The sequence below is a fragment of the Uranotaenia lowii genome, chromosome 2 (assembly GCF_029784155.1).
Source record: "Uranotaenia lowii strain MFRU-FL chromosome 2, ASM2978415v1, whole genome shotgun sequence".
Taxonomy (NCBI): Eukaryota; Metazoa; Arthropoda; class Insecta; order Diptera; family Culicidae; genus Uranotaenia; species Uranotaenia lowii.
This window is the reverse complement of record NC_073692.1, coordinates 199,842,486-199,866,176: the sequence shown is the minus strand read 5'-3', so window position 1 is coordinate 199,866,176 and position 23,691 is coordinate 199,842,486. Positions and strand designations below refer to the sequence as shown.

The 23,691-nt window shown below is 36.2% G+C and overlaps 1 protein-coding gene across 1 annotated transcript in view; it reads right to left on the bottom strand.

Annotated features, from left to right (window-relative positions):
• Positions 1-18,280: 18,280 nt before the first annotated feature.
• LOC129745397 (transcription factor SOX-3-like) overlaps positions 18,281-23,691 on the bottom strand; it is a 68,694-nt gene continuing 63,283 nt past the window's right edge. Inside the window, exon 3 of the mRNA XM_055738454.1 lies at positions 18,281-20,894. Coding sequence (XP_055594429.1) covers positions 19,481-20,894 — 1,414 coding nt within the window. The 3' untranslated portion in view covers positions 18,281-19,480. The remainder of the gene's footprint in view (positions 20,895-23,691) is intronic.

Sequence of the window (23,691 nt, the reverse complement as noted above, 5' to 3'; positions counted from 1 at the left end):
GATAGAAAATTCAAACTGTGAGAATCCAAAGCTATAATCAAATTGAGTAATTATCAAAAGAAAACAAACAAGAAAAAAAATTGAACAGATATTTTTTGCATTGAAAACCAAAAAAAAATGGTTTTCATCTAGTTTGGCTGATATTTTATAGCCGAAAACTGTTTTTTTTTTCAAAACTCTTGTCGAAACAGACGGTATTTTTTGATAATGTAAGTAATAAACCATTTCTATAAAATGTATTTCCAGAACGTGTTCAACACGTTCGTCGCCACGGCACCCATATTCGGGTGACGGGTGTATTTCCTGGGGGGCCCCGTCACATCAAAAAGCGTGTGACGCTCTCTTACTAGAGTTTACCGCTCAGCTTCGCCACACGTTTCAAATATGGGAGTTCTCCCTCTTTGCTTTCTCTCTCTGAAAATTTCTTTGGGCCCGGCTAGTAAAACTACCAAAATTAACGTGGCGACAAACCTGTTAATTTGTTGTTGATAATTGCAAAAGTATGATCAAGAAGCTTATAGCAAAAACCAATCATATTGATTTGATTAACCATGAGTTGACGAGGAACAAGATTTCGACATTTGACTCTCAAAATAAACTTCTTATCCATGGTTTTTTAAATGAGAAACAAATTATATAATAAAGCGATCTCGGAACATATGAATTTTCTTAAAGATAAATGTATCTACCGTTGACATTTTGAAAATTTTAAGCGAGTAGAAGATTTGAAGAAGAATTGTGACTAAATTTCTTCAAATCTTTTATCCGCTTCAAATTCGAAGGAATAGAGGTTTCACTGATTCGATTGATCGAAAATTGTTGAAAACGCAGGTTTCAGTGGTAGAATAGAGTTAATCTTTATTCGTTTTGTTCGTCAAGTCCTTAAATAACTACTTATTACATAAGCGATAGCTATTTACATGATTCACTGAAGTGATATCCTCACTTATAAGTATTCTCATTTTCGTGTGATATTCTGAGCTAACTACTCAGAATATTTGGCAACACTGGTGAGTTACCACGAACCTAAATTGAGTTGTTTAGCTTCACAGTGTGATGATGTAAACATTTATACCGTGTTTACCATCATCAGCTGTCATCATCAATCATCACTGCGAATTGATTCAAAGCATGCGGAACCAAAACAAACTGTTTTGGTTTCGCCGACGGGTCAGCAGAATTCTTCTGCTGATTGAAATACGGATTGCGTTCCGAAAACCGTAAGTATCAACAAAAATAATTTGTTTGTTTTTAAAATACATGTACCAAATTAGAATTTTCAGACCTTGAAAAGTATAAAACATGTTTCTTATTTGCCAATTTGCCAAGAGCGGGCTTAAATTTTTGCTTATTACTAACTTTTTGAAAAGAATATTTTCAATCATCCAACAGCAATGCTTAATTTAAACTAAGTAATGAGACGTTTCTGGCCATTTTTACGTCCTCTTTTTTAATCATTTAATGTTTCATTATGAACATGTATTACAATTGCCGATAAAATAAAGTTAATTTATTCTGTGTATTTGAATACCTTAACTAAAGAAGTTTGAAGTTGTTTTCCAGCTTTTTTAATAGTTATCATTCATCAAAAACATTATTGAGTGAATGCATAAGGAAGTATTTTGGCATACCTTCTCGAATTGTTTACAATAAAATACGGGGTTTTTAGACTTTTTTTTTTATCTTAATTTGTGTTTAAATTTGATTCGAAAACATCCACTTGTTTTCGGTATAATTCAATTTTTTTCTTTGATAAAAGAAATGTATAAGTCAAAACATCGGATAATGTGATAACATGCGTTTTCAAAATAATCTCAAAGACTAAAAAGAAAACTCTTCTAAAAATTTTAATAAACATACAATCGAATAATATGTTGGATACAATTATCTTAATAGTATGCAGCTTGGTTTAATTTGTACCTGCAGATTTTGTTATTAAATATGTTTGTTAATTAATTTATCGTTAGGTTGCCAGATTGCCTGGTTTTATCTGGGTTGCCCGGATATGAAATGCAAAATTGCAAAAATTTCATTAAAAAATGCCCGAGTTTTGCCCGGATTTATCCATTTTATTTAGCAAATCAAACTAAGAAAAAACTAATTGCCTCCAAAACGAAATTTTTAAACAATATTTATAAAAATAATCATGAAAGGTTTTTTGGAAGCCTAAAATACAATTTAAAACCTGTCAATGAGTTTTGATGAAAAAAAATTTTTTTCTTAGTTTTTGTTTTTCGATTTTTAAATTAAATGCTTCAATTGCCTAGATTTGTTCGGCCCGAATTAGTGTAGAAAAAATTCTAGCAAACTTAATTTATCGGCCTTATCGGTGAAAAGTGATGTATTTTTAGTAGCAGCGGAGGCCTTTTTAGTGAGAACATCTTAAGATTATGAAATATTATAGACGGATTGAATGTTAGAAGAAAAGAAAGATAGAGAAAATGAGCCTGCAGAATTTTATTTGAGTTTATATGATCTAAAAAGGACATCACTTTTCACAGATAAATTAAGTAACGAACCTAAACGTGACGATGACTGTTATCAATTTCTTCACACTTTTTTTAAATATATTTCGCATTTTTGATAAATTGCATCAAACCACTGCACTGGTAACCCTAGGAACCGTCCTTAGATCCATGTCTCCGTGATACTGGACGAAATTAAAAGAGACACAAAATTCACAACTCACTGTTTCACAGAAAAACCTGTTATCCTACCCCACAATCAGCGTAACTCACCAGCAAAACTACACTCGAAAAAAGGGCCACCTTTCAAGTTTTCTCCACTGTAAATTTCCAGTCCTTGTCCAGGCTTCTTCTTTTTCTGTCCACCATCAACGCCACCGCCTGGCACCCAAACTCAAAATGCCCAAAGAGGCTCGATCAAGAGGGCTGGAACGAACCCAGACTAATTAATTATTAAATAGCCCACCTTTTCTCCGCTGCTGCTCGAATTAAAATTTCTCGAAACAATTTTCCGCGAATTTCTCCCTTTCTGCCCAAACTGAATTGGTGCTCCCGAAAAGCAAAAGCAAAAAAAAATACACAAACATAAAGGGAAACCTCTCGAACCTCGCCCATTTACACGGTTGAACCAGAACGACTCTCAAATTATATCGAATGATTCTTCAAAAACCAATCCTTACACTTATCACACTCTGAGCCGAAGAAAAAGTCGAACGAACGCAGATCATGGTTGGTCCTATTGTTGATGATGTTGTTGTTGTTACGCTTACCTTTAGCTGTACCTTCCGGGGGAAACTTTGAGGCTCTCGAAACTCGAAAACCTTTCAACTGAACAAATAGCAATTAATGTAATTTACCTGTCAAGCTCAACAGTTTTTTCCCTGTCCTTCTGCTTGCCCACCCCCTCTCGGATGGGCGACAGCTGGATTGACCTCTATCCTGCATGTTGCTCCGATGGGCTGTAACCTCAAAATTTGCTGGTCATTTCTTCACGAATGCAGTCACTCACGAATGCACGCACGCACTTGTTGCTGTGTGGTGGATGAAGGTGGTAGTTCAGGAGGTGTCAAATCGGTGTCACCTTTTTGAGGGGAAAAAGGTCGAAATCGACAGACAGGAATCGAAGTTATCAAACGTGGAGGAAATCATATGCTACAAACCTGTACGTACAATCGTACTGTTATGTTGATCGTAATCGTTACAACCCTCAATTTATTTTAATAATTTGTCAACCTACAAACATATGACACAACAAACCTTATTCCTCCAAAGAAGTGGGTTCAAATTTTCTGACCGAAACTGAATCCGATACAGAAAATATTATTCAACACACTCCATTCCGTTATATCTTTAAGCAATTTTTAAGGACAAAATATTATCTATCTCTACACATACGGAGAAATACACATACATTTTTCTCTTTGATTCAACCTTCTCCGATCTGTTTTCTCTTTACTAATTTGGAGCGTGTCAGACTTGAATTTTTTTTCTAAATTTTTCAACTGCCTTAATCTAAGCATTTTTGTTTGATTAGAAGTTCTTAATGCCAAAGCACTTTAATTTTATTCATTCCCATTAGATGGAAAATATAGTAAAACTGAAGGAACTTTGTCGAAAATTATTTGGCTAAAGTTATTAACACAAAAACACCAAAACTCGAGATAGAAGGCAAACTCTAACTAAAGGATGATTTGAATTGAGGTCGCCAAAACCATTCAAAATCATAGACCTAGACAAAATCATAAAACCTAGACTAGGCACCAAAAAAGCTGTGCCTTCGTGCAAAGCAATAGAAACAGAGATATTAGAGATTGGTTTTTTTTTCACGAAAAGGTGCCATAAAACAGGAATTTGAAATGTGAAAACAGCTATAAACTTCGTTTTTTGTATGTTACACTCACTGGAAAACTCGCAAAAATTGCTTATAGGGTTACTACTCATTTTTAAAAGAAACATATTTAGCTTTTCCTTATGCAGAGAAAGCCCGATTTTGTTTGTCCTCATGGTGCACTTTAGGGTGACAAATTGGGAAGAGTGATTATGTAAAGACGACTTTTTAATGATTTTACTGATGAAATAACTAAGTGAGCACAAATACCGTAGCCAGTAAGTAATACATTATACAGGGGTTTTTATGTGATTTTATTTGAAATAGAGAAGGGGAAAGTCAACTGTCGTACTGATTTTGATTTTGATGTGATGAATCAAGTTTTAGCTGAAATTGACTGGACGATTCTCCAAAGATGCACCAGTGAAGATGTAATTGTAAACACATTCTGCGCAGTTATGGATGACGTTTTTGATAAATATGTGCCTATGGCTCGTCCTCCTCTTCGACCTCCTTGGACTAATGCTCGTCTGAAACGGCTAAAACAGCTTCGTTCAAAATTGCTGCGAAAATTTACTATCTCCAGGTGTCCTTTAATTAAACTGCAACTTAACAACGCTACCAGGCAATACCGGGTCTACAATCGACTATGCTACCGTCACTATGTGGATCGTACTCAGAGTGAGCTTCGTCGCAATCCAAAGAAGTTTTGGAAATTCGTTAATACCAAACGGAAGGCATCTGGTCTGCCTGCGCAGCTGCATTTAGATGATAGAACTGCCGTATCACCACCTGAAAAATGTAATCTGTTTGCGGAGCACTTCTCCAGTGTATTCTCAATGCAATCGCCAACCGCAGATCAAATTAACGCAGCCATCAGACGATTGCCTATGGATGTGCTAAACCTTGACGTGTTTGTTATAAGCGAGGAAATGGTTTCAGAGTCTATTAGGAATCTTAAGTACTCTACTTCAGCTGGACAGGATGGAATACCTGCTTGCGTGTTAAAAAAGTGCCTCCCTCGACTGTTGAAGCCTCTAACCTATATTTTCAATCAGTCCATTGGACTGCAGCAATTTCCTGCCATGTGGAAAAAATCTTTTATGAGCCCAATCTTCAAAAAAGATGATAAGCAAGAGGTGCACAATTACCGAGGTGTCACGTGTCACATCGCTAGCTGCCTGCTCGAAGGTCTTAGAGAGAATTGTCAACGATGTCATGTTTTCAGCTTGTCGTAATTGGATCTCAGACAAGCAGCACGGATTTTTTCCGAAACGCTCTGTAACATCAAACTTGGCAGTGTTCACATCATTCTGCATAACCAATATGGATCTACACGGACATTACTGCTGCATTCGATTCAGTTAATCACGTTATTCTGCTTCAAAAGTTGCAACGTTAGGGATTCTCCGAAAGACTATGCTACCTAACTAATCGTCGTCTAGCCGTTAAAATTGGATCATCAGAATCTGTAAATTTCATCCCAACTTCAGGGGTACCACAAGGTAGTAACTTGAGCCCGCTATTGTTCACACTATTCTGCAACGACATAAATTTGCTGCTTGTTGGATGCGGAGTACTCCTGTATGAAGACGATTTGAAAATTTTTCTGGTCATTAACAGTTTATCCGATTGTCATATATTACAGCAATTTATCGATACCGTAGTAAATTGGTGCGCTGGAAACCTACTAGTTTTGAGCATTTCTAAGTGCTGTATCATAACATTCGGACGGAAGAAAAATTCTTTCATGTACGACTATAACATACAAGGCGAAGTTTTAGAACGTGTAAATCAAATAAAGGACCTGGGCATTGTTTTGGATAGTCACCTGACTTTTAAGCGTCATTACTGTGTCACACTTGAAAAGGCCAACCGAATGCTGGGATTTATCATACGTTTGAGTAAAGAGTTTACAGATCCTATCTGCTTACGAGCTCTGTATTGCTGTCTGGTGCGTTCAATTTTAGAATCTGCAAACCTGGTGTGGTGGCATTATGAAGCTGTAGCGATTCAGCGTAAATTCGTCCGTTATGCTCTTCGTGAGCTGCCTTGGGAGAACCCTTTAAAACTGCCGCCGTATGCACAGCGTTGTGCTCTGCTTGGGCTTCAGACGCTGTCAAATCGGCATACCATCGGTCAATCACTGTTCGTGGCAAAGATTCTTCGCAATGAAATCGACTGTTCCTGGATATTATCTCGTTGCAATATATATGCACCAGAAAGAGCTCTCCGACATCGTGAATGGCTTTCACTGGAAACAAGAAGTACGCGCTATGGCAACAACGACCCCTTACGTTCCGCAAAAATAAGCTTCTTACGCTACTACGCTCTGTTTGATTTTAATGTCTCAACTGCAATCTTTAAACGCCTGATTGAATGTAACCTTCGTGATCAAATGAGAAACAATCAATAGTGACTAAATGTACGATTTCTGTAAACTTAGTATTAAGATAATCATTAAGACAACTATGTCAGATGATTTAATTTTTATAAACAAAACAATAAACAAAACAATAAACAACTTTTAAACAACATGATTCTCCAAATTCCTTACCGATTCATATATTATACTTTCAAAACTATGCTTTGATTGGTGTTCTCAAGAACTTTAAATGATCTCATTTAGATTTAAGCGTGATAAAAACTTCTTTGACGACATGATTTACGATGCTTGTCGTAGTCTGTCCAAGATAAAAAAAAATGGTGTTTATTTTCTAGAACGACTTGTTCACGAAAACCAGGAGAGATCTAAGTAAGCATCGATCGTTTGAAGACGTGTTTGACAGCCGTTCCCGGAAATTTTCTACATCATCATGAAGATAAGGAATAAAAATCAGAATCACAGATTTCAGGAACGAGAGCTTTTCTTGAGGTTCCGTTGAAAATTGTAAAACATTAACTGAGAAGAATTGGAAAATGTGGCATAGATTGGATTACCTGTAGAATAAGCGCCAAACTGTGGATGTTTCGGGCGAGATCAATCCTTTTTTTATATAAAGCATGGAACACGATGAATCTGGACGCACTGTTTATTATACCATTGCGCTCCTAGTTGTTGGATCTAATAGTGCTGAAAATTTCATTACGATTCGTTTTGTTTCAAAAAAGTCACATGTGATGGAAACCGCGAAACGAAAATAAATTTTGGACACCCACGTTGGGTTCAACAATTGCTAAATCTGTAAAGATGGTCAAATCAATCGTGTGCAACGTTCTCAAACGTTTCTGTGAGATGCATACTATCGATCGGCAGGTTCAAACCAAGCGTCATAGTGGAATTAAGAATCGAAAACTGCATTGGAAGGTGTTGAGAACGATCCAGACAAACACAGGGTAGTCGGACTACGACATCGCCAAGAAATTCAACGCCGACCGAATCACAGTCAGAAGGATTCGTCTGCGCGAAGGAATACGATCCTATCGAGACAGTAAGCAACCAAACCGGACATTGAAGCAGAATTTAGTAGCTAAAGGACGTGCCTGGAAGTTATACAAGATTCCAAAGAAGTACTACGGATGCATCCTCATGGATGACGAAACGCACGTGGAGATGGATTTTAGGCAGCTTCCTGGCCAAAAATTTGGTGCACTGAACTGGTCGGAGTGATGTCCCCGGCAAGTTCGAATTCGTTTTGACCGATAAGTTTGCAAGAAAGTGTTTGATCTGGCAAGGTATTTGCAGCTGCGGACGAAAAACCCCCGTTTTTTTGTGAAAAACAAGACCATGGAGGAGGAGTGCCTGAAAAACGTTTTTTTTTCCGAACATTAGATCTCACAAAGGACCAGTAAAGTTTTCGCCAGATTTGGCAAACTGCCACTACAGCAAAGAGATACTACAGTGGTATCGGGCCAACGGGTGGATTTTTGTCGAAAAGGACATCAACCCACCCAACTGCCCTCAATTCCGACCTATCGAAAAATTTTGGGCAATTGTCAAGCAGAAGATGAAGAAGAATGGTAGGACAACTCGGGATGCTACAGGGATGAAGAGATTGTGGAACAAAATGTCCGCTGAGGTCAGCGAATAGCGTGTCCAAACTATGATGAGTGGTACTCGACGAAAAGTTCAAAATTTCATCAAAACAACATCGGAATATTTTTTTTCCTTTTAAGTGCAATAAAAACCCTACATTTTGAGTACAAGACATTTTTATTTAGCTTACATAGCTCCGAGATGGACCCTTTTTTATGAGTCCAGATTTAACGTGATCCATGCTTTACCTCTAACCAATACAATATATTTTGTCACACTTATTAAACTAGTTAAAATAGTCCTTCCATCAATTTTTCCGGTAATAAACCACCTCTTTAACACTATTATCAGAGCATCAAAATTTCCATTTCAATGAAAAAACATTAAAGTCATACCAAAAAAAAAACAATAGTCATGACATAAATAATTTATGAGCACTTAGTCTCTGAGTTCGGTTTCAAAAATATTTGAAAAGTTAATGAAGCAACAAATCTCGGACTATATAAATCCAGGGCTGGTAGCGGTTTGACAATGAAATAGTAGGGACTTTAGTGACCAAAATTTGAAAAAAAAAGTGACCAAATAGTGACTTTGAGGACCGAAAAAAGTGACCAAATAGTGACTATGTAGAACGAAAAAATAACATTGAAGTACAAAAAATGTGACTAGTCAGGCCCGTGCGATGGACCCTTCCGGGGGGGGGTTTTCAAAATTCAAATTTAGATAAAATTAATAACAATACCAAAAATAAACAATTGAAAAGGAAAGGGTTTTCTTACACCATTTGTCACTCATGTTCAACACAAAAACTAAAAAAATAACTGATAAACAAAATTTTGGAAACATATTACAATGAATGTTTCAAATTTTCGATAAGTCAAGAAAGTAAGAAATAAATTAGTTTCAAAAGAATTTCTTAGCAAATTTAAAATTAAAAAAATATCTGAATTCTAAAATAAATGTCAAATCTTGTACAAAACTTAGCAGGAATAGATGTTAGGAAAATGATAATAATTGTTAATTTTTATTCATCTAAATTTGGAATTCTTTTCATCATTTTTAACTGGAAGTTTAGTGAGAAATTCCGTTGTAATTTTTAAATTTGAACAAAAAATATTTAATCACGATTTAGAATGTAAATTACCGATTACTGAATAAGAAATGAATTTTTAACAGAATTTATTCAATGTTTGATGTTTTAATTTAATTTTATAAAAAGAAAATATATTTATAATTATTTTAAAAGTGCCAGTTATAGAAGCCAGACATAAAACCTTTAATAAAATAAAATCCTCCATGTTCAACTACACTGACAAAAAAATGTTAGAAAATGAGTAATTATGTGAATGATAAAAACTGATAAAAAATTAAAAATAATGAGTTCAAAACTTTTGTTATCAACACTGCGTATCAAAATTTATTTTGGAAGTTGCTACTTAGAACAATTTTTCAAACTTTTTAAATTAAATTAAAAATCATGATCGATCCAAAAATATGATTTCATATAAAAAATATTAATAAAAAGTTTTTAAAGTTTCAATCGCAGGTTTTTAAGCTTTGAATTACAAGCTCTGAGTATTTTGCCTCTTTTGATTAAAATATTGGGTCCTGAAAGAACAGAAGGTTGAAATTATGTTTTTTTTTTTATTTAACATTTGGAGTTAAAGGCTTATGGTTGAAGAAAACGAAAATTTAGAATTTAAAAACAAGGAAACAATTGTTAAAAATATGTCTTAAAAATTTAAAAAGTTTGATTAAAAAAAATCCGGCCAGTTGATTATAAAATTAAAAAAAAAACTGTACAATAAAATTCGGTAGATTTATTTAAAAAATTGAAAAAACAGTATAGAAATAAAAAAGATTAGTTTTTAAAAACATTTCAGGAAAAGTTTTTTCAATAAACATGTTTCATCATAACCATTTTGATGCTTATTTTTTCAATTATTGATTTGGTAAATAGTGTCCTAAACTAGAAATTTTGTCAAATTCAGCCATTTAGTTTTGGTAATAAAGAGTTTATTACTAGTAAAATTGATAGATAACTGATTATGGAAAAATGTCATTACAAGTATTTTTGACATCACAGCAGAAAGTAGCTTAGCTTAGCTTAGCTTGATTAACTACTCACATCCACCTTAAACCGTAAAACCCGAAATGCATGGTTGAAGAAAATGTATGCATGACTTGTTCAAAAATCTAATTATGATAACAATCATTTCGAGCTCCACGATCGCCGGCGTGGCTCAGTAGAACAAGTTCCACATCGCCAATGGTTGCTACTCCGTGATTGACCGAGGCCATCAATTTTATTCAGAGGTCAAATGAATGGTGCTTGGGATTAGCAGCTCATTCACACTGCTCAAAACTGATGCTCTCTCTTTTAACGTCAATAACGGCGCCGGCCACGTCCTAGTAGTCAATAGATAGATTGGAAGAAAGAGAAAAGGATGAAAGATCTGTTTTGTGCTTTAGGAGGTTACATAACCGAGGTTACAGCAGAAAGTGTAAAAAAAACTTGATTCTATTTAAAGCTCATTAATTCATATAAAACTTTTATTTCTAAATAATATGTTTTTGATTTGAGTTTTTGTAAAAAGAAAGTGCAGAAACTTCTCTAAAGATTTTAAATTATTTTCATTTCAATAACAAACCCACCGTACGAGGAAAGGTGTGCTCTGATATGTCTAACTTCACTCGAAAAGCGACGCGTCGAACTGCAGCAAGGTTTTATATTCGACACATTGACCAACCGTATTGACTGTGCTTACATTCTACAACGTGTTAACATTTATGTACCAACGAGAACACTTCGACAACGTCAGTTTCTTTCAATTCCTTACCACCATACTGCCTATGGCCATAACCACCCTATTGACAAGTGTTGTGAACTTTTTAATTTAGTGTATAATTTGTTTAATTTTAATATGTGCAAACGTCGTTTTAAAATAGGCTTAAGAAGAATTTCCTAGTTTTTAAGTCATCAGTCTGTACGGTAATTAAACCAAAGACGAAATAAATAATAATAAATATAAAAGCTGATAGAAATATTGCATACATATTTAGATTCGGGGAACCCAAATTTAATGAAATTACCGTTTAAATTCATTGCACCTAAAAAAATGTAATTTTTGTGGCATTGTGTAAATTTTTACAACCCTTTTTTTAAGTATTTAGAAGAACAAAAAACACGAAATAAAATTGAGTCTGAAATTGTTTTTTAAAGAATATTTCATATCATCATAACATTTGTTATGACATAAAAGATTTTTTTTCATTAAAAAAATGGTTCGTTTCAATCTCAATCTTAGTTACACTTCTTAATAAATACCCATTCTAACTAAAGACGAGATAGGGTTTTTGTATATCAAGTTTTGAGTTCCAATACAAAAGGTTGATTGAACTAAAAACTATAATCTACAATCAAAGTAAGTTTCAATTCACGAACGTCAAATAATGTCGTAGATCGAAATGTCTCAAGCCAAGGGTGATTCATGTCGAAATTCCGCCGGAGGCGAAAAAAATTTCTGACTGACTGATCAAATAATTTACCGTTACTACCCTCAATATTAACACGCGCAATTCAAATTACTCTTTCATTGGTTTATTATCGGTGAAAAAAGTGACTTTTGGTGATAAAAGTGACCATTTTTCGGAAAATAGTGACTTTAGTGACCAAATGATGAAAAAAGTGACTTGTTAGTGACTGACCCAAAAAAAGTGACCAAGTCACTAAAAAGTGACTCGCTACCAGCCCTGTAAATCAGAATAATCTTTTAAGTAGCAATAAATCTGGGTTCAGATCCAACCATAGTACAGAAACTACCTTAATTAAGGTTCATTATGATATTGCAGTTTCTCTTGGCAAAAAAGGAGTAGCTATTCTGTTTTTAATAGATTTTGCAAAAGCTTTTGACAGAGTATCCAACAAGTTGCTAATTGTAAAATTAATTTATAAATTTTCCTTTTCTGGGCCTGCAGCAAAAATGATCAAGTTATACTTCCAAGGTCTTGTCCAGAGCTTTTTCTTTGATGGCTATTCATCTGATATGTCGTCTGTTGAGTCAGGCTCTATTCTTGGCCTCACTCTTTTTCCCTTTTCATTAATGACCTTCCCTCAGTCCACAAATTTTTGTAGTATTCAGATGATTGCTGATGATGTTCAAATTTATTATTGCTGTGACAAAACATTACCTATGAATATAATCTGTGAAATTTACAAAAAGTAAACGAATTTTCAATCCACTACCAATTAACCCTACGAAAACTAAAGCTCTCTTTTTTAATAGATGGCACAGAACTTTAGAATATCCGAGGCCTTATCTGACAAACTCTGAAATAAATTTCACCGATCATGCTGAAAACCTTGGTATTGTCTTTGATCATGAACTGTCATGGAAAAAAAACAATCAACAAAAATGTTGCAAAATCTATGGAACTATGAAAAGGCTTAACCTCACTCACCACTAAAACTGTTTAAAAGCTACATTGAACCATTGTTTATTTACGGAGGTTTTTTTTGTTTCTACCCACATTAAATCCATAATATCGAAATCGGAATTCAAGAAAGTATCACTATGCAGATTTGCAGTTATCTATAGGGTAACAATTGATGGTTATTAGCACAGAGAAATATTAGTTAGATATGAAAGTGCATTAGAAACATTAAGATTAAAATAATAAAACATAAACCCAACTGTGACACTTAAAAAAGATTGTACCTTATGTTACATCAATAAAATAAATTACTTATTAATTGATTAACAATCACGGGAGATAAACCGTTTTGAGTTGTTATACTCAATTTTAACGTTTATTTATAAATCTGATATCTGGTATCATGGCCGTAGGAACGGGGGGGGGGGGGGGGGGGTGGCTAAACCCCCCTCCCCCCAGGAAGGTCTAAAAATGCCAAGTAAATTTTTTTTTGCTAAACATGAAATTTAATTTTGACCAGATTTTTTGCTTTTATTTGGAAATTAAACGAAAATTTTAATTTAGTCATTAGAATTATGTATCTCGCGTCGAAATAATTTATTTTAAACAAATTTCGTCAACATAAACATAAAAGATTTTTTTGGGAACATGAAACATGATTCTGAATCGGCTGATGTGTTTCGATTGAATAAAAGAAGTTTGCCATGTGTTTTTTTTTAATTTAATGGAATAATTTTGAAATTTTCCTGCATATTGGCCGAATTTTAGGGATAATTATGAAACAATATTCCCCTTATTTCGCAAGGTTTAAGAATAAAATTGCCTGGATTTGCCCAGTAAGTATCCACTTTATTGTTCTAGATTTTCAGGTTGAATCATCTTTGGTATAGAATCCTGCAAAGTTGAAACATGAGAAAGTTCAGAATCGAAAAATGTGAAATAATTTCATCCTTCACAGTTTTATTGAAGTTTACAAGTTCAATTACGAATAAATAATTATAACCAAATTCATATTAAAAACCAATAAATTCAAAATCAAAAAAAAAGTTTTCTGGTTAAAAGTTTTGATACAAATTTCGTTTTTGGGTTTCAAGTTCGTAAGACTTCTTATCTGGAATCTAGAGTAAGGTTTTGATTTTGGGTTTCAATTGCAAAATTCAGACTAGGAACTAAATTTCAAAGTTTGCATTAAGATTTAGCTCAAATTAAAGTTTAATAATCAATATTAAAAAATCAATATTAAAATTTTATTAAGGATTCAAATTGGAGGAGATCACATTTTCATAACTTTGATTCTTGACTCAGAAAAAAAATTTAAATTCAATTTAAGTCAGTTTAGAAACACAAACCTGGTGAAAATCACATATAAAAAAAAAATCTGGTTTCATTTCAAAGAATTTGTTTTTTTTTTAATCTAGATTTAAATTTTGAAAACTTTAACCTCGAGATTAAAATTATGAAATTTATAATAATAAATGATAATTTTTGAACTTGTTTTTCATCCTTCTAGAAATTGTATTTACCGTTATTTACATATATTGCAGATTCTTCTAAAGGTTCTAATTAAAATCTTTAACTTTAATCGAGTTTACAAGAGTAGAAAATAAACCTTATTTGAACAGAAAACCTTAGTTTTTACTTTTATTGCTGAATATTTGATACATTTTCCCCCATGCTCAAAATGGTTATGCTTGTGGTTCAAAAGAAGAAGCTTCCTAATGTTAGTTAGTAAAAAAGTCACTCGCGACTTTTCTCAACGATGCTATTGGCACACCAGTCATTGAAAAAATTATCCGAATCAACTGTGTTCGATGTTTACTCTTGAGCTCAAACTCATGGACATCAGTTCAGAAGGCAACTGATTTACCAACTGAGGTTTATTACAAGTCCCTATAGTTTTTAAAGCTTCATGAAAAAATGGCATCTCCTAGGACTTATTTTCAAAAATAAATAAATTTTAATGCAAAATAACTTGAACTTCAATAATATTTACTAAAATATACAATATACATTTTTCCCTTGTGTATGCATTGTTCAAGCTAAAATGTCAGAGGAATAAAAATGTCATCAAAACACCCCAACCCCCTCCCCCTCCCCCCCCCCATGAGCCGGTTCTTCCTACGGCCCTGTCTGGTATATATTCTTTCCAAAAAAATTGTAATGGTGAAACAAAAAAACTCCAAACAAAATTGAAAAAATTAAAACATGGTTCAATGATTTTTTGTATTTTTTTTTAATGCTGTTACAGTATTACTATCACTCAGTTTCATACACATCCTGCCCTACATAAGTTATTAATTCTATTGTGAAATGAAGGTTTAATGACATTTTGACTGGTTATCAAAAACCTCCAAGTGAAGCCCTGATAATTTTAGAATGAAATTCAAACCACCATTAAAATCATAAAAAAAGATTATAATTTTTTGTAGCTTTTTAATAGCGAAGCTGACGCTTACAAAACTAAGGGATAGTTTAGAGAAGAAATTTATAGAATAAAGAATAAGATTAAAATGTTGTTCACAAAAATGTAATTCTAGTTTTTTTCAAAAAATTACAGTAGATTTATATGTAGAATTGAACAAGGCCGACATGAAAATCGACATTTTTCCGAAGTGCAAGACATTTAAAAACTGATTAAGACTGATTTGAAGGCGCTGATTTTAAATGTGTAATTGGATTTTTCTAACCAATCTTGTTATCGAAATAATTTTTGAAAATAGGTATAAAATAAAATCATTTAATCAATTTGTTCACTTTTTGGAAAACTAGATGATTTCAAAAATTTGGAACTTTCCCGAAGATCGTGAGTAATTTTGAATTTTGAGAACGAAATTCATAAAAGTTTTCAATTTGTTTATTTTTCCAAATTTTGCAAAAAACGGCGTTTTTGATGAAATTTTTGAAAAAATCAAACCCAAATTTTCCATATTTCTTTTAGAAGGTATTTGATTATTTTTTGTTTATCTCTGAATCTATAATATATCCAGGTTAAATCTGAATCCTTGATTGAATTGAGGCTAAATAAAAAGATTCAAAATCAGTTTTTGTTTTTCATGTAGGTTTGTTATTTTACTTAACATCGATTAATTTCAAAATTTCCACATGCCATATCACTAAAACAAGATCTGATAGATAAAATTCTATTATTATTAAAAAACGCTGCTCCCTAGTGTAAATAATTATGTTCGATCAGATTCTCGTCAAACTTCTCGTCTTAAGTTGAACAAAATTAAAATCACAAATTCAAGTTAAGGATTCAATTAAATCATGTATTTCTGAAACACTTTCTGAAATTCTTGAATTGGTATTTTTTTTTTTCAATTTAAAACATTGATTAAATTATGATATTTCATGATATTTTCTCGTATCTCCCAGTACCTTAACCCAAGGACCCAAATCCAAAAGTATGATTGAGGTAGAAAATAAGAGTTTAAAAAATGTCTGAAGTTGTTGATTCCCAACAGGATCCATTAAAAGTTTACATTTCTTTTAATTTTTATTCTTTTGGAAACTATATTTTTGACATTGTGATTAAAAATTTAAAAAAAATATATAATAGGTAATATTGCAAAAAAAAAAAACAAAGCTATTTTGCCGACGGGTAGTTGAGGCATGATCATGGCGCAATCATTTTCAACACTTGATGAAATTATCGCTACAATTTCAGAGAAAATTCGGCAAATTGAAACATTCTTGCGATGAAATAAATTCTCCTTCTATTTTTATTTTATGAAAGAAAATTTGATCTTGAATATGGTAAGCGTATTCAGAAAAAAATCAAGTCAGACTCAAATTTCGAATGCGCAAAACTTTCGTGGGTAAAGTTCAACAATATAAAGTGAATTTCGGTTTAAATTGAGCACTTAGATAATAAATCGAATTTCAATGTTGATAAACTGTGAATGCAAGTCTTGAGTTGATTTTTAATTTTCAAATTGATTTTGAAACTTATAAGGGAATTATGTAGACTTGGATAAAATTACATTCACATAATGAGGGTTTAAATATGAAAGATTTCATTAAGAAGACGATGCTTCATGATTTGACCTTTGAACTCTGCATCTTATGCATATTAAATCGATTTTTCGACAGCAAATATAAATTGCTTCCATTTGGCATAACATTAGCTTGCCAGGTTGCCCGGTTCTAACCGGTTTGCCCGGGTATTTAGTTCAAAATTTAGAAAAAGTCCGGTCCGGTCCGGTTGCCCGGATTTCACTTAAAAAGCCAGAATTTTTTTACTTCATTTTCCAATTCAAACAAAAAAAAACACATTGTTTATTTATGTTTCTAAATCGAAATTTATTTAGCAAGACAAAAATCATAAGAGGTTTTTTGGAAGTCTAAAATACGACTTGAAATCTGTTGTTGAACTTTCATGTAAAAAAGTCAAGTTTGTTTTCTTAATTTTTGTTGAGTATTTCTTGGGTTTTGACCAATTTTTTTCCGGATATTGCCCGGATTTTTGATCGACAATTTTGAAAACAAGTGCCCGGATTCTGCCAGGTTTTTGGATAAAATAGCCCAAATTTTCCGCCTCGGATATGGGCTGAAAATCTTTTGGCAACCTTATGATAATAACAAATAATTATCAGCGATGTTTTCAAGGTATGAGAAATTTTTTGGAACTTAAAACATATTAGTGTAACAAATAAGACAAGAAAAGATATCACAGCACTTGAAAGTCAATGATGAGTTCCAACACGGTTAATTTAATCGATTTGTTAGCTGTTAGTCCCATATAATGAGGACTGTTAAGACCTGGTTCTACGACACTAAAATAAAGTTTGAAATATTTGAAGAACATTTATATTGAATATTGAAAAAAACCTGAGAATAGATTTAAAAAATAGTTCACTAGTATCAAATCAAAGTAGTTTTTTGAATAGCGCTGTTATTTCTTTGGATTTAGAAATTTCAACTAACTGTTTGATCTCAATCAATCACAAAGATCTTCCTGCACCTAATGAACAATTTTTGCAAAAAAAAATATGGCTTAATTTTATTACAATGAAACAACATTTTCAAAAATATTTATTAATTTTGGTGGGTCATAAATTTAATAAGACTCAAAATAACGGCTTAAAACCTGCTCAGTTATGTGAAATGATATTATTTCACTGAATCAATAACTGCTATTCTCATTTTAAAAAAGTGGCATTAAAGGTTAAATCATGATACTTTAGAAGATAAATAAATAATATGAATAGATAAATGATAAAAAAAAATCGTGTAAATGATTAACGCCTAATGTTAGTCTGATTAGTGATTGCTGAACTTTTAAGAAAGCCTAGAGTAGGTTATAGAAAATATCGGAAAAACATCAAAATTTGTAATCCTAAAAATCTGGAAAATTTGAAATTGGATGATAAGTATATAAATCAAAACTGTTTACTTGCCGTTCATTAGATAAACATTTTTCTCTGTCGCCGCCGGAGTAGAAATCATCGAAAAAGGGTAGATTCGAAATCGAAAGCAGCACAGCCAAACGAGGAGAGTTAAATCCGAGAACTCTGCACAGCTAATACCCGTTTAATCTTGGAAGTGATGTATCAAATCAGTGAAGTAGTTTAGGAAGTTTTTTTTATAGGGTATTTCATTTTTTTTTTATTTCAGTTCTTTTTTTATCTCAAAAAACGCTAGCAGTCGCTAACAGAGTACACAGAAAGATCATCAGTAACAACGGCGAACTTTTCGTTTGTTTGTTGGTTTTTCTTGTTTTTTTTTAATAATTTGTTTTTGTTTGCTTTACGTTTTGATTTTTTCTTGATAAAATTATAAAAAGAATCTACAAACTAATAATGTATTGAATAAAACTAATTCAACTTTTCATCTCTTTTTCGCGCTAATCGATACTGGATGGGGTTTTTTTTTGGAAAATAAAGATTAATCCAAAATATACATATTACAATAATTCATATTTCGTTTCTTTGTTTTTGTTTTTCTTGTTTTTTTTTTCTTTTCTTTATATGCAATGGAAAATAATATCACACAGTGGTTTCTTCTATTCTCTCGCGCCGTGTCCGGGATCCGGCTCGAGTACCCGGCGGAACGGACTTTTTGTTTTTTTCTTCGTTCGATTGTGTCAGAAATCGTGAACTGGGATTTAGGGACCAAAATTTACAAGGATAATTCAAACTTAACAAATCGCCATCGCGTGTTTGGGGATGGGTTTATGGGGAGGAGGGGGATTGGGGTTTTATTCTGGGGGAATAGAACAGGACTTCTCTTTTCTCTTTTTTTTTTGTTTAGCATTTAAATCATAAATGATGGGTGGTAAAGTGAAGATTAGAGTGGCGATATGTCCATCAGGTGATTGGTTCTATCGGTACTAACACAATTGCTGACGATGTGGTGATGAAGCTGATGTCCTAGGCTACTGCCGCTGTGGTCCCCGGGCGCCGTCGGGGACGGAACGGAAGTTGTGTTGAGGTTATGGCCAAGGCTTAGATTGCTACAACTGCTACTGCTGGATCCGCCCCCGCCACCAGATCCCAACACCAAGGCTGCGGCACCACCAACGCCGATTCCGTTCGCCAGGTGGTGGTGGTGATGGTGATGATGGTGGTGTCGATACGAGGACAGCGGCGATGAAGACGAAGAAGAGGACGATTGTCCCGGCAATGGCGCTGCGTTTGATACTGGGCCGTGGAACAGCGGCGATGATACTGCACCGGTTGACGCCGATCCAGAGTTGAGGACCGGCGATAGTGGTGGTACCAGGGCCGCCGGTGATGTTGAGGACGTTGATTGCAGCCCTATGGAACTGGCCAAGTCTCACATGTGCGAGATTGGGGCCATCGTTCGGAGGACCTGCTGCTGCTGGGACTGTAGATCCGGTGATGCACTGTGCTGATAGTGTTGCATTAGGTTTCGCTGGTGTTCCGAACTTTGCATGTCCGGCACGTGGTACATGTTGATGAGGTGGCTTAGATCTGGACCGGCAGGTTGGCCGTACTCTCGCTTCATTATCAGGTTGTTGTTGGTGGACGTTGGACTAGGCGAGACGGGTTCAGATTTGACGCTGGAATCACTGGGACTATGGCTTTGGCAGGAGATTTGGCTGCCCGGTTGATTGAGGCCATACGGCGATCCGGGTTGCTGTTGGATTGTACTGTAAGGTGAGCCGGGCTGCTGCAGGCCATAAGGTGAAGTCTGACCGCCGGATACGGTTCCGTACATTCCGTAGCCGGTGGCGTTCATGTAGGAGTTCAGGGAACCAGTGGAGGCAGCGTTGTGCATCTGGCCCATATCGTATCGATGATAATTGCTCATGTAATGTTGCTGAGATTGATAAGCGGCGGCTGAGGGATCATGCATCATGTACCCGTTGGGCATGTATCCGTTTGGTGGCATTTGGTACATTTCGCGATTGGCAGCCGCGGCCGCTGCAGCCTGTTGAGCCGCCGAGATCGAGTTATTGTTCCGAATCGAGTTACTTTCACTGGACTGCAGCAAGGAACCAACTCCTAGCGGATACTTCTCCTTGGTTTTCGTGAGCGTCTTCGTCTTTCGACGTGGACGGTACTTGTAGTCGGGATGTTCCTTCATGTGAACGGCTCGTAGTCGTTTCGCTTCATCGATGAACGGGCGTTTTTCCGATTCGGAAAGATCCTTCCACTGAGCTCCCAGTCTTTTGGAGATTTCTGAGTTGTGCATCTTTGGATTGTCTGAAGCCATCTTTCTCCGCTGGCCACGTGACCAAACCATGAAGGCATTCATCGGTCGCTTCACGCGATCGGCATTCTGTTGGGCCTTGGTCGTATTGTTGTTGTTATGGTTTACGGTGCCACCCGAACCGATATGCGTGTGCGTTTGACCCGTCGAGGTAATGTGATGATTGCCTAGTCCCGTTGATGGGGGTGTTTGCTGCTGGGAAGTTGGCGTGGGGCCACTTGGACTCAAACCCGATCCCGGTTGCAGCGGAGAACCATGCGGATTCGAGTGGGTCTGCCCGTACGAACTGCCGTTATTGCTATGGGACAGGTGCTGCTGGTGTCCCAGGTGCTGAGATTGATGACTTCCCAGCTGCGATTGGCCGATATTCATCATACTCAACGATCCCAAGGCCCCGTATGGTGAAGTCGAATGACTATGCAGCGATGCCGCGTGATGTGGCGGCATTGTGGCGTGCAGTATGCCGCCTTTCATGTCAGACTCCATGGTCAGCATCTCGTCGGCGGTGCTTTGCCTGTACGCAAACAGTTTGGAAAAATTTCAATTAAACTACCGGTATCACTTAATCCTTGTTTTATGGTGTTACTGGGGTTTCCGACCACCAGCAATCTGTTGTTAGTCTCCTTTTTAGTTATCGATTAGCGTTAATCCCGAGGAAAACGACACACCCGAACATTGATCAAACAATCACACAAACATTTAGCATACTTTTTTCCGTCCACGTACAATCATCATGGGTTTGTTTACTTTTCTTCAATTGTGCAACTCCCTCCTTTCACCCTTTCGATTGTTGGCAACAATCGGTGAAAAATCAATGCTCAATGGACAACACACACATTTACCCGAACACAAACCAGGGGCCACTGACACTGGGACTTGGCTTTAAAGTCGCAACTTTAATTCAAACAATTGCTTCTTTTGTTAATTGAAACCTTCACCCCCTTTAGATTTTCACTACTAGTGTGGCCGGGTTGTTCTATTGTTAGTAGTTTTTCCTTTGTCTCACTCACTCTCGTCTCACCGCGCGCACTTGTGCTATTGTGTTATGTACTTCTCTCCGGATTTCGTTCGACACTCTGCCAGCCAGCCAGGAATCACCCCTTTCAACGACGATCGTCTGGGGTCCTCTTCGTGTGCCAATTCAATTGATCGATAGTACAAAAACCGAAATAATCATAATCATTACACGACAACAATACACACACGGGGCGAGAGCAGAACAACAATTCATTGACCACCACAAGTTGGAGCGAACTGGAGCCTAGGAGAGCAATGAGCAATTCACACGTCACTCACTCACTGCTGCAGCGAAATTTTGGGTCTTATTTTATCAGGACAACTCGCCGGGATTCGAACCGTGACCCTTGCGAACGTCAATCGTATATCGAAAGGAAATATTGTGTCGATTTTTCGAAACGACACCGGTCCCGAAATATCCGAATTCGAACCGTCGCTAGAGCTAGAGCCTTTACTGAATGTTCTGTTATTCCACTTCTAGCGCGCACCAAAAAACTACCGCAGAAACTGGGACTTGAACAACACGGACACGGAAGAACGGCCGCAAAAATGCCTCTATACAGCTTCGAACTGAGCACCCTTCTGTTAGGCTGTGAGCGGTTGGGAAAACCTGACACCAGTCGACGACGGCCCGATTCCGAAAGAACTGGAATCTACCCCCACCATTCCGAAAAACCTGAATAGCAGCCGCGCCTGTCGAACCACCGAGAACCAATCAGCGCAAAGCAGGGTCACCCTCACAAACAAACGAGAGAAAAAGAAAAAAAACTCTACAACCTTTCCTGACTGAGCTGAGCATAGCTCCGTACGGTTTGATTAATATGCTTGCTGCCTTGCTGCCTGTCATCGTGCTCTCTTTCATTGCACATTCTTCTCGGTGGTTGGTTTCGCAGCATAAGCCACCAACACAAACACAGCCTCGAGCAGAGCAGTGGAACTTGGTAGACAAGCTGGCTGGCTCGGTCGATCAGAGCATGCTTTGGCTATGCTCACGCGAAACGCAAACCCAACGTACGTAGAGCGTGCGATGAGGGAAATGGGCGATAGGCGTGGCTAACTTTGCCTTTACACCGTATTCTGTGCTGCTGGAGAGCGTGCTATAATTGGCGACGTTGCCAAGTTTCTGTCCACGGCGGATGTGCTATAAAACAAATTTAAGGTCAAACCAAAGCGTGGAACACCGATTTTCGGACCGGAGCCCGATGATAGGACAGGATGCTATAACTTAGTTGAAGCAAGGATACGTTTGACCGAAAACCTAAAGCGGGATAGATCCATATCCACTGGTAACAGAAGCAGTGAGTCCCTAGTCCGAGCAGAACACGGCATAGAAACCAATATATTTATTGCGATGATTGCGATTGGAATGCGTTTCTCTCGGTGTCCCGATGATCCTTCTCGGAATCCGGAATCGGGGAAAATGACGAGCGAAGGAGCGAAGCAATGTGGCGAATCTTTCGATTTGGTTTTTTTTCGTACCTACCACGATGGAATGAAACATCATTTTTTATATGAATTTATGTAGGTATAGCTAGATCTAGTTTTTCCCTCCTCCCTTTTGGGTTGTAACTAGTTTATAGTAATCATCAGTGTGGGGGGAACGTATAGACTGAATGGCGACGACTCCGGTTTAGTGGAGCTAACCAGAAAACTACAGTTGCTTGAACTTTTCCGATTGACCTCAAAACTGGAATGGAATCAAAACAGTCGTAACAATTTGAAATTCAAGTTACTCTAAATAATAGCAATAATAACTTTTATACGGTGTTTACACCCGAATGAATGAGAGTCGTCGCTCGTCGTCTCTCGACAAAACGTTTGTACACTAAATCCACGTGAAATTCAACGATCTGTCCTATTGTTGCTCGGTTTGTAGGAATATTACCTCCACATCAAGAACCCATGGACAGGCTAGACAGGACAAAAGTGGAGGGCGGATGTGGAGGCACTTGGAGGGAAGGCCCGACCCAGAAGAACGAAAGAACGTATTTGTCTGAAGATTGTGATTCACTTTTCCTCGCGTGTCTCGGAAGATTTGCTGCCTGAGTTTCTAGCCTCCAGGACCAAGGCAGCACACTGAAGAAGTGAGAGGCAAGGTGGCAGAGTGCGAAACGAAAGGACTTCTGCTGGAGTGTTTTGAACTAAATTTAGAATCCTTGAAGACCGGAGCTCCCGGTTTCCTGTGTGTACCGGATTTCGTAGACCGTCATCATCTCCTTCAACCAAGTCGAGGAATGGTAGAGGGAAAGCGGTAGCAAATTGAATGAAATAATGTATGCATAAACATCCCCGGC